General features: G+C 38.6%; 1 protein-coding gene across 1 annotated transcript in view; it reads left to right on the forward strand.

The window, feature by feature from the left end:
* Positions 1–16432: 16432 nt before the first annotated feature.
* The window catches only part of LOC121357713 (colorectal mutant cancer protein-like), an 81172-nt gene continuing 78284 nt past the window's right edge, over positions 16433–19320 (forward strand). The window contains exon 1 of the mRNA XM_041475250.1: positions 16433–17064. Within this exon, the coding sequence (XP_041331184.1) occupies positions 17008–17064 (57 nt within the window). The 5' untranslated portion in view covers positions 16433–17007. The remainder of the gene's footprint in view (positions 17065–19320) is intronic.

Consider the following 19320-nt stretch of genomic DNA (forward strand, 5'->3'; position numbering starts at 1 on the left):
GAAGGTGGTGGTCCTAATCTGCACTGTGTTGTTGCTGCCCCACCTTGACTACTGTGTGCATTTTTGGGTATTTTCTCAGTATGTGAAAGGCATCAAACTATGGGAGTCTGTCCACAGGAGGGAGATCAAGATGGTGAAAGACCTCAAGGAGCAGCTGCGGTCACTGGGTTTGCTCAGCTTGGAGAAGAGAATGCTGAGAGGTGACCCCAGAGGTGTGAATTGCCTCTCTCTGATGAGCAGTGACAGGACATAAGGAAGGGGAATTAAGCTGCATCAGGGAGAGTTCAGACTGGATGTTAGGGAAAGTTTCCATTCTGGAATCATGGCTGGTCACTGGAACAGGCTTGCCAGGGAGGTGGTCACAGCACTAAGCCTGGCAGAATTCAAGGACCACCTGGATGGTATTCTTGGTCATGTGGTTTAGGTTTAGGCGGTTCTGTGAGGACCAGGGGGTTGAACTCAGTGATCCTCATGGGTGCCTTCCACCTTGGGCGATTCTATATTTTCTTTAAACACAGAACCAGATATTCCATACTAGCATGTTTTTCCTTTTCTGCATTTTAGGTGCCTTATCAGGAGCCAGAGAAAGCTGGGAGTATGATTCAGGAGCGAGAGACCTTCAGAGTCCAGACTTCCACAGTCATTTTATGCTACAAAAGGTGTTGGAATATGGTAGAAGCAATGTGACTCAACAGGCTGCTCTGCAAAGACTTCTAGCTCAGGCCTCAAATTTTAGCAGCTCTGTTGGAGGAAGCTACTTAGAACTTGCCAACATTGTAAGTGCAATTTATATTTAAGGCTGCTTTTAAGTTTTGTAGGAGGACTGGTGGTTTGGTTTGCATTGTTATTGTTTTTGAAGAAGCATATTTATTCCACTCTTAGAACTTTTATTGAAGTAATTTTTACTTAATTTTTCAGAAAACCAATGTGATTTTAGCAATAATGTAGTGTATAGTGTTTCCAAAGCTTTATAACCAAATTGTGTCAAAAAAGGTAGGAGTGAGTGGTCAAACTGAAGTTCCTAACTGATACAATTTAACAGAAGATTTATTTATAAAAATGTCCTCCCAATTAATTTTAAGTGTGTCAGATTGCTCAGAAGTGTTGTGCAGCAGAATTATTCGCATATTATTTCATTACTACCCACTAAATTACTTGGTACTTTCTTTAAGCCCTTGGTGTGCTTTTTTATTTCTACAAGTAAATACTATTCTCCATTTTAAAAAACCCACATAACTGTGTGTGATGGTTTTGACTGGAGAAAGGTGAATTTTTTTCACAGTGACTAGTGTGGAACTGTGATTTAGGCAACACTTTTGAAGGAGTAAGACATTATTTTTTGCTTCTTCCCCATTTGTATTGAGACCATATTTGTATTTTAATTTTAACTCCGGCATCCTATAAAAGACCACTTATTTTGTAGCATATTTCTGGTTTATGTTGCATGGAAGCTTAGGTGGGGAAGTAAAAGATGCTAAAATGAAAGTGAAAAATTTCTAATTAAAAAAATTACTCTCCATTGGCATGCTTGATCTTGATGAAATAGACTCCTAGTTCATGATATCATAAGATAATTTAAGCTGTAAGGGACACCTCAGGAGGTTGTCTGGTCCAACATCCTACTCAAAATGGAAGTGATTGCTGACAGCAGAGGAAAATCAACGTCTTCAAGCCACATTATTTAAAAAGAAAAAGATGAAAAATATCTTGACAATGCTCGCAAAAGCTTTCTTGTTTTATCCAAGTTCCTAAACATGAGCTGATACAGGACCTATTTCCATATGCAGAGTAAAAAAATGTAGATATTAAAGATTCCTTAAGAGGGAAAAGAATTTAAGAAAATTGATATTTTCTTAAAAGAATTGTGTTCTCATTTTTCCTATGGAGGATAATAAGAGATCAGCTGTGGTTCAATCATGAGCTCACCCAGAAGCATATGGGAGCAGAAAACAAGCAGGCATGCATATATTATAACAAGAATAATATGGAGGAATTGAGAGATTATAGGCCATTTAGCAGCTTTGCTTTTATGTTCCATTTCTTGTGGGAAAATAAGAGCAATTTGAAGTGAGAGCAGAGAACATGTAGATTTGTAAAAGAATAATCAAGTCCATCCAATATAATACCTCCTTTAAGAGGAGATGGAAGACAAACAATACGCATCGTGTTTCTCCAGTAAAACTTCTGACCCTGCCTTGAGTGATATTCTCATCATCAAGGCAAGAAACATAATTTAAGTGTAACTACTAATGTTGTACAATGATGATTTGGAAGTTTTGTGCTGTCACATATTTACAGAGATATGATACAAAGCTTCAGTGTGCAGTGTTACTCAAAAATGCACAGTGTGATGGCTTCTGCATTGCTATGATACACATAGAAATCTAAAAAATAAAAATGCAGGAAGCGTATAAAAAATACAGATTCCCCAGTTTCATAGTTTTCTGAGTCAGGGAAGGACATCAGGAAAAGTTTTTTTACCCCTAGGGTGGTTGAGCACTGGAAAGGCTTCCCTGAGCAGTGATCACAGCACCAGCCTGACAGAGTTCAAGAAGTGTTTGGACAATGCTCTTAGGCATGTGGTATGACTCTTGGAGTGTTTTGTGCAGGGCCAGGAACTGAACTCAGTGATCCTGACTGGGTCCCTGCCAGCTGAAGATATTCTATGATTTGGTGATCTCTATATTCCTTCTATACTTGCTGTCATGAAAAATGCCTGATCTTTGTTATAATCTGTTACACTTCTGCTTTAGAATATTTCTTCTATGGTTTTCAAAACCACAGTGGTATCATCAATCTCTCATTTATATGTAGATGAATACAATAACATCTTCATTTGACTCCTGCAGAGCACTGGTGTCATGGGTCATATGTAAATTTTTTCTTTGGCTTTATTAAAATGGAGAGAGAAAGGAACAAGAGAAAATTGAGAGAATTATTTACTTTGGGTTTCAGTATTTATTCATCTTTCCACAAAATTTAATACTACGGGGCATGCTTACTGCAGTCTAAATTTAAGCTCTTCAAAGAGATACACGTAGCTTTCTCAGAGGTGAGATTTAATATAGGTTCTTCCTTCTCTGTCTCTTTCTCAGATCTTTTACTGAGCTGCATTTGCCACAATGACAAGCAAGCTATTCCCTAGCTTTCATTCTCAGCTTTCCCATTCTTTAAAGTTGAATTCAGTTAATTGAGTGTCAGTTCTTGTTATTAATGTCCTAGTTTACTTTCTGGCAGGCTTTTTTTAGCCTCATTTTGATTTTAAACTGTGCAGTCAAGCTAAAGGCATCCCTTGTGGTGATAATGTATTCCTACAGCATAGATTATACCCCTCAGTCAAGACAGAGGGTCTCCATGCTGTCCTTAACATTTAGGTTATCTATTTGCAAAAGTTAAATGAACATCAGTCCACTGTGCCTAAGAAAGAAAAAAAAAATTATAAGGGATTTTTTTTTAATGCATTTTTACAATTTTGGGAACATATAGCTCTACAGCATTTTATCAAAACATAATGCCTGCTCTGAAGCATTATTCTTCATCACAGGAGTGATGCAATTTTTTAAACAGTGCTATTTGAAATTTAGCCATTTATACTCATTGCATATGTCTCTATCATTGTTCATTTTGCATCATTTTGCTATAATTTGATTTATTAAGCTCAGATTCAGCTTTTGTTTTACCTGAACAATTTATTCTGTAATCTTTATAGGATGTTAATCTCTTTCAGCGTTTTCCAGATTTGCATTATTAAACTTAAATATTGAGAGCTTGTTCCTCTTTATAACTCTTCCCCTTGCTGCCAAGATTTATGACTAAAATATTAACCTTTCACATGACTTGTCACCACTTACTGATGATGTACCTGTTTGTGCCAGTAGGAGTCCTCATGTGTGTGTGTGTGTGTGTGTGTGTGTTTGGTTCTTGTAAATAATTTAAATTTTCATGGACAGAAAAGAATGCAAGCATTTAGAAGGATTTTTGGTGCATGTGGATGTTTGAGAGTAGCCATGGGATCTCAGTGTGCACCCTACGGTGCCACAAGGAGAGATGGAATTCTGATCCAGGAAATGCAGTATTGCTGTTCTATGAAAGCATCACACGAGCAATATCTCAATATGATAGGCATATTTCACATTAAAATTCCACTGAAGTTTAATAAGTAGAAGTAATAAGATTTGCTTTAATTCCTTTTTCATATTCTCCTTGCATGTGACTGGAATACACTTGATTTTTTATTGGTGTAGAATGTGTGCATATAAGTGGTAATGCATGTATGTGTGCCTAATGCTGGTTTCTGTTGCCTAAAATGAGGTGGGAAGATGAATGTATTTACTGTCGCAAATAACTTCATTTACATGAATAAAAACCCACTGGGTCTGTCATTTGCCACAATGATAAGATTTCTATTATTTTAGTTGGAAATACATCTAGTCTGCTGAGAAAAGTCTTTAAAATGTGACCCCAAGTATGTTGATACATATTGTTTTTTTAACTACCCTGGCCTGATGAGATCCAGAACACTTTGATTTTTACATCCAAAGACACTCCTGCTATACTAGAACGTCTTTGAGTGTATCTTCCTTGCCAGAGCTTTTTTACTTGGAAAAGATTTGATGCGAATATGGTTGACTTACTGAGGGGAAGGGTACAGCTGTATTTTTGAGAACAGAATGTGGTAGAATTTCATTATGACCACGGTTTAGGAGGCTGTGTTGCTATTTCGTCCTCAATGCAGCCGTGCCACAGATGAGGTTATTCTTAGTCGGAGAGAAGAGCTTATTTACAGAATTGCCAGAATTGCTTCCTGCAGCTTCTCACTCTTCTGGCCAAGCACAAAGTGTGCATAATCCTGCTTTTTATCTTGTGCACGGCTGTCAATGCAAGATGGATGTGTCTAGGTGGGAGGGTGTTGGTGCAGACTGCTCCACCTGCCAAATCTGCGCTTCTCATCTCAAGAGGAGCTGGTTTTTAGAATTTCTCCATCAAGTACAAACAGCAAACTAGTACAAAAATTTTCTTAATGCATCTTCTTCTAACTGCTCTGGTATATGCTCTTTCTTATCTCCCTGTCTGATTTGCATGTGTCTGAACCTCATCTGGAGACTAAAGACATCTAACTAAAGGCATCACGGCTTGAGAATGGACTGTCAATTTGCATCTGTATGCTTTATGTACAGCAGAATTAAAGCAAATAAATTGGATGTAGTTCTAGCTATGGACTCTCTGTCAATGCAGATACCATCTCTATTGTGTACACAACCCAAACTTTAACTTTGCAAAGTACAAAGTTAAACTGAAAATATGTGTAACAAATCAATATATTCAGTTGTGTTAGCATTAGTTTCTCAGCATGATCACTAGCAGTACCTCTTTATTAGTCAGACTCGGTGAATCTCTACCTCGCTAATTTTTCTTCCAGGAGAGCATTGAGCTGCAAGTTATGACAGACAGAACCACTGTTTTGAGAAGGCTATTATTTTTAGTTGACATCGTTTATACTGAGCAATAGTATTCTGAAAGTCACGATTAGGAACACATGACTTTTGCTTTCCTACCTGGATCTGCTCCTTAATCAGGCAAACCTAATTTGCTGTGGTCTAGTTATATTAATAGCTTTTGTGTATAAAAGAGCACACTTAGTATTATCATTGTGTTTACATTTATGTCAGGCTGTAGTGCAGCTTGTTATGGATAATTGCTTCAAACAGTATCAATGCTCTGCTTCATCCTGCGTCACAATAAGCAGTTATGTGCTCTGAGGTACATGTAAATGTAAATTAAGTGATTGACATGTAAATTCCATACTGCTGTCATGTTATTGAGTATATAATAATTTCTTGTAATTCCTTAATGTTATAAAATGTACTTAGTACTTTGGCAGGAGAATATCTCAGAGGCGCTTGGTATATGGCATATGTTCACATATGATATTCTGTGATGAAATTCAAAGCACTGGATTTAATCTCTTTGGTCCTTTCTCCAGCACATTAGGCAATTTGACAATACATCAAGTGTTCTGTTACTTCTTACCTTACCTCCTACCTTGACTGTTGGATAGGCAGCTGATGTTTCTACTGTCCTTTGCTGTGTGACTGTCAGGGCATGTGCCTACATAACCAAGTCTTTCTTTACAAAGACTGAAATTCAGATTACCTGATGACAAAGGATGTCTGCTTGGTCATCTTATATATATAAGTTTTTATGTGGCACAATTCAGTGTAATGTTAATTTGTTTAGAAGTTAAAAATTATACTGCTTAAAAACATGGTATCATTCACCATCCCAAAAAGATGTACACCTTGTCTGTGTAGTGTGATTTTTTTTTAGACTACATTTTGGGCTCATTTTAACTAAACAAGTAAATGTAGGTTTTAAAATAGGCTCCTTAGAAATGGGAAGGATTGTCTGGTTACCTAAGAAAGCAAAGATACTTTTGCAGGGGATGACGGGAAAAGGGATTCCTAGAGATTTGTGGCAGTCTAGGAATACTCTTGTATCTCTCCTAAATATGAACCTTTCTCTCTTTTGCTAATTTACAGGCATTAGATGTAAATTAAATGGTAAACCTGTGGAAATTCTTTTGAGAAATGACCTTTTGATGGAAAGTAGCAAGAAGTCTGAAAATGAAATTGTACTGTGAGAAAGGAATTCTGTGGTTGGTTTGTGGGCTACTTTTGTTTGGTGTTGGTGTTAATGAGAATCTACTTCAAAATTTCACATTTAATTTCTGACACTTATGGTTTTAGAACTCATTAATATTGGTATGTCCTTTTCTGGAAAGTCTGCCCCTTTTTATCCCAACCCTTTTCTCCAAATCTACTGTGTTTTAAAATAATTTTATTTTTGCCTTAGTGTGGAAAGCTCCACTCCTTCAGCTTCCCCACCCCTTCCCTTACAGTCAGGGAAATGGGCCCTTGAGAGCAGGTATCCCATGCTCTCAAGGCACTTCTTTTTGAATGGGACAAAGTAGTGCCTTTCTAGTTCCTCTGCATGAGGGTAGTGTGGGTAAAAAATACTTAGATTTTGTGTATTTTGAGGAATTTATCCAGTACGTAGGCACTTTGTGGGATTCGGTTTCTTGTGTAGAGATTGATTTTTCATGATTTACTGACTGGGGACTCTGTTCCATGTTTGGGAGCCAGTACATACAATAAACTGCAGGAGCTGTATCTCTTCCTCTTCTCTCCTTGCAGCCATGCTTTCCTCATATTCTGTATGCAACTTCTACTGCAATTGCTTCTTCATGCCACTAAAAATCATTGCTATAAAAATGTAGCCTAATGCCTTTAGTCGGAACTGAAATTGAAGATTCTAGTGGTGTGAACAGTTGAGCCTACTACAAAAGCTTTGTGCCCAGGATAACCTTGCCTTCTGTGCATGTGCTTCCAAACCAAGCAAGTTTTCCAAACCAAACCAAATTTCCTTTTTGGTACGCTAAAAGTAGAATCCAAGAATTTCATTAAAGCAAGAACTGGTTATTGGAATATAGATCCAGGAGGGTTGGCTTGCCCAAAAGCAGGCACAAAGGCAGTTTTGTCTGACAGACTTTATGCTTAGGGGTGTGGGAAGCTGTTAGCTCTTTGATCTCAAGCCAGTATTGTAATGAACCTTGTTTGTCTCAAGCAGGCATCAGCTGTAATGGGATTATGCTTTTTGTTTATAGAGGCCTGGCTTCAATAGCCCTCTAAAATCATTGTCAATTATTAGTTTTTCTCTTAAAATGGACATTCTGGATTAGGTCTGCCAGGACTTACCTATTTTATATGAAATGTAGTTTTGCTGTCTTTTGGATTTCCAACATTATAACACAGATAGAGGTGAGCAAATGGCAAATTATATATATGTGTATTTAAATTCTGTTACTATTTCCATCTGCATACAATCATAGCACAGTGTGATGGGTGTCAGCACAGGTCACATTTGTTCAGCCAAACTATTAATAGATCTTTTTGACTGAGGCTTTTAATTGAATCTTTTTCATGACAGTCAAACAGTCTCTCTTACAAGCATATGACAAAGTTGAAGTGCAGAGAGTGATGGGTTTTGACCTAGTTTGGATGATGTGAAATGGCATATGGTAATAAGGCACTATAGGAAAGAGGGTGTTTAAGTAGATGTTTTGAAGGTTTCAAAACTTCTAATTTAACATAGTTGCAAGGACTTCGTATTTTTTCCCCCTCATTGCTCAGTAAATGCCCTTATGCATCCAGTTTTCTTTGCTGTACTCAAGGAAGCTGTATCTCCAGTGCAGATGTTCAGAGCCTTTTGCTTTTCCAAATTTATTTTTCTGCCTCCTGTCTGAGACGAAGAGCAATTCACCTGGTACAACGGGCCAGCATCATTGCACACAGCTATACAGAATATAGTGTTAACATTTTTGTTATTATTAGCAGTGGCAAACTGAGTCTGAGGGCCGGGGTTAGTCTGGTGGAGCAAGATTACCCTCTTAGGTTCTGGTGTGCCAGAAGGATTACCACATACCTCTGTGTCACAGGGTTTTCTTTTTCACCAGATTTTCTGCGTGCTCTCTGAGTGTGAGCTGCTGACTTGCGTTTAAGTTGGCAATGCCAAGCTTCTGTGAATACTCATTTTTTAAAAAGGTGGGGAGATGAATTATTGCCCACTACGCCCTTGTGTTCTGGTTACCTGAAATACAGGATTTTGGTAATAAAGTGAAAATCTTCATTGGAGTGCACAGTTGAAAATGGAGTCTCTTAAGTGCTTTTGCAATTCAGTGCTAGTTTAGTTATAATGGAGTAATCGGTTGTTATCCTGCCAACCCAGAGAGGCAAGGCAGAATTCCCGTGGAAACCTGTCAGTGGCACAGTAAAATTCATCAAGATGCTCCTGTTTCTTGGAATTATTTCTCTGCCACTGTCAGGCCTGGGACACTGACCGGAGGCAGTGCAAGATGTTGCCACTCTTAACACTCCTCTTTGTGTTGTGATGCTTCTTAATGATGACTGTGTGGTTGTCAGCACAGCTGTTTTAGGGAACTATTTTGGTTCTAGTACTGTGAAAATGGTAGGGGAGTGCTTATACACATGTACCCTCTTGTGCTTACTGTTCTTACGTTATGTTAAAAACTATTTCAGTATGATCGCTCCATTTTGGGCTAGAAATCCACATTATCATTTCTTATCTGGGAGGCAGTTTATGATTGTAGTTGTGTTGCAGTGAATTAGTAAACTCCACCTTTCTTTCTGGTAGGAAACAACCAAAGTAAACATTATTTTTTCAGGAAGGGCATTGTCTGTTCTGTGAAGAGTTCATAATAAATTAAGTTCACCCCACTGAGATACTCAGGTGAGGTTCATGCCTTTAAGCCAAATAGCCATCTGCAATTTCCTGAACTGAGTTTTGTATGAATTTACCTACTTGAAACGATAATTTTAGGAATGTGACTGGAGAAAAAGACATTGAGTCTTTCTATCCTCTGAATTTTTTAAGAGGTTGTAAGTGCATATTATTGTTTGAATCTAATTTTTACATAAATACTGATTTTCTGATATACATTATAGAAAAGGAGGAAAAAGTCTTTGTTTCTGTTGCACCTGCATGGGTGGTAGGTGTTTTTTCATAATGATGAATTATCTTGTGCCAGGATTCTGAATTGTGAAGGCAGAACAAACAAGATTTTTTTTTTTTTATGAGACATGGGGTTGTTTATTTTACTTGGTTTACTTGGTCAATAGAGCCTTATCTGAAGGTAAACACTAGAAACAGTAAGCAAATAATTTCTTAAAGTAAGGGACTATCCAGATGAGGCCTGAAAATAAAGAAGATTTTAGTTCTGTAATCATCTGAAGTAAGTGGCTTGAGAAAAATGTCTTGGGATGTTGAATCAAATAAAACCATACAAGAAAGAGAGATCATAAATGCTGAAGCAGTGTTGTCCACTGTCCTTCAAAATGTAAAATGGAGCTGACAGGTATGAAGGCTGAAGTAGACATGAGTGAGGCAGAGGTAGGATAGCCTTGAAGATTATGATGAGAAACTTAAATGTAGGAAGATGTGAAGGAAAAATGTCACTGAGGAGATTTAAATTGTATACGGCAAAGCAGTTAGAAGGGAAAAAATGAATTTTATTGACCAGATCTGTATGTCGGGTTAGAATAGACAGTTTGGATTTTATGTTTAGCTGTCCACTGAGAGGAAAAAACCACAAATACCAGATCTTTAGAGAAAAAAAATCTTATTGGCTAGTAGGGAGTTGAGAACTGATCTGTAGACCAACTTGCTGACCTTCATAAGCAGCTACTAAACTATGCAGACACAAAATATATCAAATTAATGAATGTAGATGAGGGCTGTAGGAATTCAGTTACAACAATCATGGAATAGATCTGGTTGAAAACCAGGGGGCTTGATTCACTAAATTTTTTCGGTATATTACTTCAGCTCATGTCATTGTTAATGTAATTTTAGTCATAATTTCTGCTAAAAGAAAGCATGCCGAACCTTTAAGTGGTTCTCCTTTAATGGAGAAGTTGACATTCTTGTAATTTAAGTGCTCATGCCAGCTAAAGTCTTGCAGAGCTTCAAGCAGGGATCTGTCCCATGTTTGCTTTGCATTTGCCAGAATTTGTTGGACTGAAGATATTTCAAGTGGAACATTTCACTGGATCCAAATATACATAGGTGGGCAGACAGACAGATGTGTGGATAGATATAGCTAAGTATGTACATGCATGTATGAGAGTACATATGTGTGCACACTTATTTGTGTAAGTATATTTACAAAGGATATTTACAAGGGTATTTAGAAGGTCACACACTCTACATACACAAATGGGTGAAATAAATGTACATATATGTATGTGCGTGTATATACACATATAGTCAGAAACGATCCAACAGTTTATCTGTTAAACACGTAGAGATCTTGTCCCCAGATGGTGAAATGTTATGCTTGGCTAGGTGGGTGATGAAGTGCCAAAGTTCTGATGTAATCCAGGGGCCAGGATCCATCCCCTTTCTTTGAGGGCATTCAAATTGTGATTGATCCATGGTTCAGAATCCTCCAAGTTAGGGACTTGAGTGTTCAGTGTGCCAGTGGTAATGAATGTCAGAGTGGAGAGAAATCTTGGAGTTAGGAAAAATAATTACATGCAGATGTCTTGGTATAGTTCAAGGGCTGCTGAATATTTGCAGAGGCACAATCATAACTGTGGAATGGGAACTGGAGCTGGAAATGAGAGCCTGTGAAAGACAAGATATGAAACAAAATAGAGATAAGGAGTAAGGAGGGAATAGAGGAAACCTCATTATTAGAGATTGGGAAAAAGAGGAGAGACTTAGCAGAGGAGTCTTTCTGGATTCTGGCAAATCTTTCTATAAGAGTGAGAAATTTTGGAAGAGTTGCACTTCACAACTGATAAACAGGAGGAAATAAAAGTTGGCTACCAAGATAGTAGGGGCTTGAAGTGAAATGAATCTCCTTGTGGTTAATAACTGGAAGAATTATGGACTATGAAGGGACGCTAAGCAGAAGTATGATGGCATGAATTGTAGTTTACAGAATGGCCTTGTTGGTATTTCTAAGCAAGGAGCAAATAAAGTGATGATAATTAGGTGGCTGTGACATAGAAATGGCTATTGTCTCTCCTTGTCTTCACAGACAAGTCACCACCATAAATAACAGGCACAAATTGACTCCTAGTCCTTTTCCTGTCCTGACCTGGTGCTGAGGCTCTGTGGGGTCAGTGGGAATACAAATTAATGTGATAGGTTTGGATGAAATGTCAGGAAATGATAGTGTTTGTTTGACAGGTTGGTGAGTGGCTTCATGGTGTAAAATACTGAAGGATGGAAAGAGGGATGAAATGTGAACTCCCAAGGAGACTGGTCAGGTCAAGGACATGACTTTTTAAGTGGATTGAGTAGCTGAGGAAGGGTGAACAAGTGAGAGTAGCTGATTAAAGTGCTGTTTTGTAATTACATTGTTCTTAGACATATTATCTGTTTCAGACTAATCAAGATGGTTTGATTGAAGGAAAGAATAAATATTTGCTCATGTTTTCTTCAGAGACAGTGCTTCATTTTTCAGTGTAAGGTTAATTCCAATTGTTTCAAATGAGTTGGTTTTTTTTTCTCTCAACCTATGTGCATAACCTTTATTGTCACTAATGAGAACAGTTTGCATCATGAACCTACCATCCCTTTCAGCCTCTCCCTCTTAAATCATGGTGCATTAGTGCTATTGAATAAAGAATTTTCTGGAAACATTATCCATCCAACTTATATATTGTATTGTATCTCTGCTTCCAAGTTTAGCTTTCATACTAACCTGAGTGCTATTTTCTCTATGGACATTTGGACTTTGGCACTATGCCAGTGTGTTTTGTGCAAGAATGAGAAAGAAAAAAAAATTGTACTCAAATTGTGGTAGGTTTGCAGTACTTACGGGTGTGATTTGTGTTGGATTGTGCAGAGTGCTGCTGTAACTGTAGGGGTGATATTGAAACAAACAAACAGGAACTGAATGCTCAGTGGACTTCAATTAGTTGCATTTCAATTACAGGGCTAACTAAACACAACCAACCAAGCAAGCCTTATTTCATACATCCTGGAATCGTGATCAGCTAATGGTGCATGTTGCATGCAGAGTGAAACTGCTTCTCAGAAGGTGGCACACACTATGCTGAAGAATATGTGACATGCACGTATTTAGTAGATAATTACTTTTATGCTGTAGTTTTTACTCTACAGCTGTTCAAACAAGGAAGGAATATTCATGTATGCCAAGTGTGACACCTGCTCCAGTAACTCTAAGTAAATAGATTATTGTAATTAGTGAGACATATTATGAGGGAGAGGTCTTATAAAATAAAGAGAATGCTAGTGTTTGGCATATTTTGTGGTGCTTTCAGAAGTACAGATGAGGTGATGGAGTTGTCACTTGTCTCAAAATAAAAGTTTCACAGCAAATCTTATTAAATGCTTATTCAGATACAATCAATAAACTAGAAATCCTCAGTGAATTTCAGACATATGTCAGTGATTCTTTTTCTGCAGCTGAATGAGAGTAAACAAATGGAATAGAGTGGCCATAGGATTATTAGTTCAACAATCAGCAAACTGGCCACACTAATGTTTGTTGCTGCATAATTCTGAAATTATTTTGGGAAGAATCTGTCAGTGCAAATGCATTTATCACAAATAGTGTGTGCACCATGAGTGCTTTAGAGATACATAAGACAGTAATGGATCAGAAATGCCCTGCAACTGAGTGGAAGCCCAGGCCAGCATCTCTGTCTCAGACAGTATGCGGTGGATGTTGTTTCTGAAGCTTCTGTCCTAGTCAGGTTTATCCATCATCTTTTTTGCCTACTTCCACACCGAGGCATCCACTGACAATGTGTAATCTTGGGCTAAGAAACATCTGGTTCTTCTTCCCACTCCCAGTCCAACCCCCTCTCTGCCTGTAGAGGCTAAAAAAGGAGGCAGGAACAATGCTGAGGGCAAGGAAGCATTGCTGTTCTAGGCAGGGAACTGAGTCACCAAGACAAAGAATGAACAGTCAGCTGCCAGACAACACAGAGGGACTGAGTCCAACAGGCCCCTCTCTCACTGGGTCACAGGGTGCTCTGTTCATTTCCTGGCAAAACACAATTGGCATACTTGAGGTTTTCTTTTATTTACTTTGAAGCCTGCCTTTGGCGCAAGCCAGTGGGAAAATACACTTTGGCTTAAACAAAGCTCTTAGTACCCTGCTGTTGTATTAAGTCACTCACCTGTATTTGGAAGTGGTGAAACAGCCTGCAGACAGGTGGCCAAGTCTATCAGGGAATTTCATTTCGGGATGTAACATTTTCATTTGGTTAGTTAGTGGACATGGAGAAATGCAAGACAATAATGACATTTCACACAGGAACTAGTTCTACATCTTCAGATGTTCAGGATACGTTCTTGATGCTCCTGTTTTCAAAATGTGATATAATAGTAACTATTTTAGAAGAATTATTACATTTAGTCTATGCTAGCCCTCCACAATAAAGAAATGCCTGCACAGTTTATAAGGATGTTTAAACAAGTGTTGCCAGTTTTTATGAGTTAGTTAACGTTTTATGCTTTCCAACTGAGAAATGTCTAATCCCGTGCCACGCAGTGCAAGTATTCAGAGGTTGCAGTGGGAATTGTCTGGGGTTAAAGTAAAATCATTTCATATCAGAGTTTGGTTTGACCATTTCATTCATCTGCACATGAGTTAGAATTAATTTTTAAATGTTAAACAAACTTTGTTCTGAAAGTACCTGCATGTATCTCCCAGGTTCTTAGGCACAACTGAAGCTGTGCCTAATTCTGTGTGTGAATTCTGATGTTGTTGAAAGAAACAGTCTCTGTTTCTTTCAACAATGTAACTGCATAGAGTAGGAAAAAGGCAGGAAAAAATTCTGTGCAGCATAGGTGTAGAATGCTGAGTGGATCTAGTTCAGATCCTGAAGTGTCCTGCTTGGGATGTAGTACCATGTGCTCTGGTCTGATGGCTGCTCTGCCAGAAATGGACAAACAATGGTGAGTTTTGAAGAAAATAAATCAGAACTCCTAGTTTCTGAATGCCTGTTCAGAGTCAGCAGGGAAGTATTTGGCAGGATAGGGATAGAGCATGGTAAGTGCTGTTTATTGAACCCATAATTAATACGAGTTCCTTTAGAAAAGGAAAAACTTCAGAACTTTATTCTTAGTATTAATACTGAGGCTCACCTCTGTGCTGGTAAGCCTGTGATAGATGTGATAGAACTGGATGAAGATAGGATCAGAGCAGATTATAAACAGGAAAATAAATTTAATATGGGTAGTGATACAAAATACGAAAGACTACCTTGTTTTTGAAAGCCTAGTTTTGAAAAGATAAAAGATTTTTAAATGTACTGTGTCAGTTGCAGGAAGTTTTAATGGAAGTTGTTGGGTTTTAACTTATCTATGAAAAATGTGCTGAGTCACTATAGAGCACCTTTGTTTCTGGGTACAGATCCCTCTTTATCACACTTCAATGTACAGGAGATCAGTGTACAGCATTGCTGTGGATATGCTGTTCCCGTGCTGCAGTCTGGAGGAGCCTGCGCTCCCCTGGCTCCCTACCCACTGGAGGGGACAGCACAGTCTGTGCCGTGAGACACCGTCCCTCTGCCAGCAGAGAGCAGTGCAGCCCTTCGCCAGGATTTCGGGGGGCCATAACTGGAAACATATGCGGGAAAACAAAGCAGATGAATAAGGAGGAATATACACAGACCTGAATGTGAAGATGGGACAGGAAGGATGCACTCGATGGGGAAAACATGGAGAGTGGAGGTGGTGCAAAGTGGGCATGAGAAGAGGACAGGAAACTCCAAAATACAGACTGTGCTAAAGCAAACTGGACCCCTGAAGGATGAAAGTGAAACATCTTGGAATGAGATTGTGGCATTCTTGTTACCCTGTGAGCCACAGGAGTGTTACAGTTCCTGGTGCTGGGCATGGAGGAAGGACAGGGACCCAGGATGTGCAATGAGTCTGCAGCACTATAGAGCAATATAGGTGTGGTTTTCTGGATTCCAGATCTTAAAGCACTTCTTGTAGTGAATTGGGGTGAATTATCCCTGTGTCTGCATGCTGATACTAATTTGTGACTAACAGAGGAGAAAGGAAAAAAAAAACTCACATGGTTATTTTCAAAATGTTGCTCTTGGAGTACGTTGTTTCCCATGAAAATATTTTTGCCAGAGTGCAGGGATAGTGGCACAGCTTGTATAGCATTTATTCCTGACTCTTATATTTGGGGTTTTTTTCTGAACTAATTTGGCACTTCAATAATATATTGTATTAAGATGGTCAGATAAATTTCAGCTGCAGAGGACTGTGTTTCCTACATCTGACTCAAAGAGTAAATCAGAATCCAATCAAAAAGTGTGTGGGAATGTCACTGTGTTTTAGGGAGCTGAGGAAAGGGGAAAAGGAGTTGTCATTTCTTGTAATGGGTATAGCATGTCCACAAATCCAATTTATTAAGGATTTTCCCTCTATTTATAGCAGAATGTTGAAAGGAAATGCTTTTTTCTCTCCTTCTTCTAGTAGCATATCCTGAACCCTTTGTAAAATGTCAGTCTGTTTTGTAAAATCTGCAGCATTCTAATGGTGCTTTTAGGCTTACTTTGTTTGACCTTTTGAAATCATTACAACCCCCCACCTCCTACAGCCCCTCATTTTTCCTTACTTAATTGCACACAGGAATAGGGAAATAGGAATCCAATTTATTGTTATCCAGGTGGCGTTTCCTGTTACTTAGCTGTATAGTTTTCTATATAGTAATTAGTATGCAGAAAGCTGGAGAGATGCCTGTAGATCCAAAATGAACTCTCTGTAGCTCTCTCTCTCCCTCCCACTTGCGCTCTCCTTTTGGCACCGCCCCTTCCATGCACCCTTTAGCCAGCAGCAAGACAGCTGTGTTTGGTCATAAACCACTTAAACTCCAGGCTCACTGGCAGGGGAAACTTTAGAGTGAAGTGCAGCATTGGTTTCTCTCGGGGAAGGGAGCCTTCTTCTCTTTTTCTTTCTGCCTCCCCTAATACTGAGAACTGTAGCAGCACTCTCCTTTTAATTTCTCTGTGAACTTGTGTGAAGCTCGTCAGATTTTTCTGAGCATGTTCAGCAGCATTGAGAGATGCCCTTTAACGGAGTTGTAGAAAAGAGCAGCATAAAGCAGACAGCAGAGATGAAGCATGCCTTGTAGATGGACTAAGACAGCCCTGGGATCCTGGTAAGCACTTCATTCCCTGCATTCTCTGAGCACTTCACATTATTAACAAGTCTCTCTAAGCAATGGATTGTCTGTGAAGTCAAAACCAGTTTGGCTCTTCCAGAAGATCTTGCATCATTAACTTAAACTCCCAAGTTGGAGTGAAAATGGCTGTCTAGAGCAAAATATATAAGAGAGAAAAATTTTGGAGAAGAAAGTATTGAATCAGTTGAACAAAGCTTTGAAGCATTACAATCTGCAGAAATCGTCAAGCCCTGAGAAGTCTAATCATGAATTCTGGAGTTGCTATGAAATATGGAAATGAGTCCCCTGCAGAGCTGAGTGAGGTAAGCAGTTTCAGTGCCCTTCTTTACGCTTTAAAAAGAAACATTCCCCATTCGGGCTTTCAGTCCGCAAGCAATGCAATTAAAAATTAATAGAATGTGTATCTTGCTGTAACTTGCTGTGCCAGCCAGGAAATGACCTGAACTTTTCTGCTGCTTTGCTCTGAATGAGTGGTGAAGGGCTAACGATTGCAACCATGTAGAGACATTTTTCCTGTTACCCTGCAGCAGTGATTGCCTTCCCTCCGAGAGCTGTGTTTATACCCAACATTCATCTTTGCAGTAGGTGAAATATGGAGATCTCAGCTGAGATTAAACAGATGATGATTGATTTAGGAGGGAAGTGGGGTGAGTAGAAAATGACAAAAATTTATTGGTAAGGCAACATTGGCAGAAGTTGTTTTACTTGTATTTAGCCAAGGTGATACTGTTTGTTTAGGTTAGATGAATTAGGTTATTTTCCTTCCTTGCCTAAAAGAAAACAAGTCATGAGAAACTTTCTCCTTTTTCACTGGAAACCACAGTCAAGCTGTTATTTCTCATAATTTTGGATATGTTTTAGTGTAACATGATTGTGTATGTTTTTAATAAATTTGAAATTAAAGCCATATCAGATGTTATGCAAATTCTTAATAAATACTTTAGAAGTGGCATACATTTGGCAGTTACTGGAATGTCTTAGATGTGTAATCCTTATGGGCTTTACTGAGAACTGCTAATTTAGTTGTGCTATGAAATCCCAATCATTTGATTAAGGTCATTTTGTAGGAAATTGAATCTGCAGTCTGTCATGTCCCAGTTTAACCGAAGTGCTTCTCTGTTCCTTTTGCCCATTTTTTTGATACACCATTTACTATGACATATCCTTTATATGCTTGTTTATTTAAGGATAGGATATGCTTGGCAGAATAAGAGTTAACAGTTTTTGGAGTTAATTGTATAGAGAGAGGAGACACTGAGGTATAGAATGGGAAAATTATATAAGTGGAATAAATCAGTCGGCTATTGAGGGAGACAACAATGTAGAGGGAAGCATAGTAAATACATGAGAGTTAAGCAAGTGCTGTACCCTGCCATACTAGAGGACAGTAGGTTTGTGACTGGGAGGTTCTGGCAAAAGAAATGTCATATGCATTTCTCCTTAAAATGAAAATAGTTAAATTTCATTATTTCTGTGTTACTTTTTTCAAAGTATTGCTTAGAAATTCTATATTGGCATTTCAGCATAAGTGGAGTTTATAAATTCAGCATAAAAGCCTGGGTTACTTTTGGTCAGTTTCTGGCTGTGGTTGTACTGATGGTGATTACTGCTTTCTATCCCCTCAACATTTAATTTTCAAGACTTTTCAAGATAACATAGATCATGGAGTGTCTCAAAGAATTGATATTGGAGTCAGTATTTGGAGCAGGTAGTATTTACATTGCTGCTTTGAAATTACTTATTCGTGTTTCCTTCATGCATTGCCTGAGTAAGACTTTTGCTGTGAGAAATACCTTTTCTTTCTGATGTTTTAACATGGGAGATATTGAAAGGAGTCTATGACCGTGCGATGTCATTGCTTAGGTGGGTTTTCTTTCCTAACAAGCTTTCTTTAGTCCTTAGTTCACATTTGTACTCCCGTGCTACAGGTGCGTTAGAAATAGGCCCCTTTTTGACTGCAGATATAGCAGAGAAGATCATAAAACTCCTAGCTTTCCCAGGCTGCTTATCATCATTTGCTTGCTGCTCATCTTCATCTTTGCAGTTTGAGCTGCTTGTGTTAGTGAACCTTAGCCAGTCACCAAGAAGGGCTGGATGAGGTTCAGCAGTGATCTTGGGTAAAACACCAGGTTTTCAGTGAAACACAGAAGCCTCGCAGAAACATCATATTCCACCTCTCTAGGGAAGAAGATGCCTAAGTACTCTGAGATGTAGTTGATAGTTGTTCATCCCTAATTGTTAATTTCTCAAACAGCTCTCTGTAATATCTATGCTTCTATTAGACCTTTCTCTCTTGGTGACTGGTACTAGCTGTAATGGAAGTTAAAACGTCCTGGGTAAACGTTGTACCTATGGTTTATGTATCTGTATTTTCCCCATCTTTGTTGTGCTCTTCTCCTTCCTTTCTGACTCTGTCTTCTATACACCATGTTTATTTGTGATCAGTGAAGGACAGTAGCCTTGTGTTCATTTAAATGATGGAAAAATGGCTACAGCAGGAACTTGAATAAATGGCTGATGTCTTAGTTTGTGTTCACCTGCACCTCTGCCTCTACAGA

The sequence above is a fragment of the Pyrgilauda ruficollis genome, unplaced genomic scaffold, assembly GCF_017590135.1.
Source record: "Pyrgilauda ruficollis isolate IOZ18807 unplaced genomic scaffold, ASM1759013v1 scaffold343, whole genome shotgun sequence".
Classification (NCBI taxonomy): domain Eukaryota; kingdom Metazoa; phylum Chordata; class Aves; order Passeriformes; family Passeridae; genus Pyrgilauda; species Pyrgilauda ruficollis.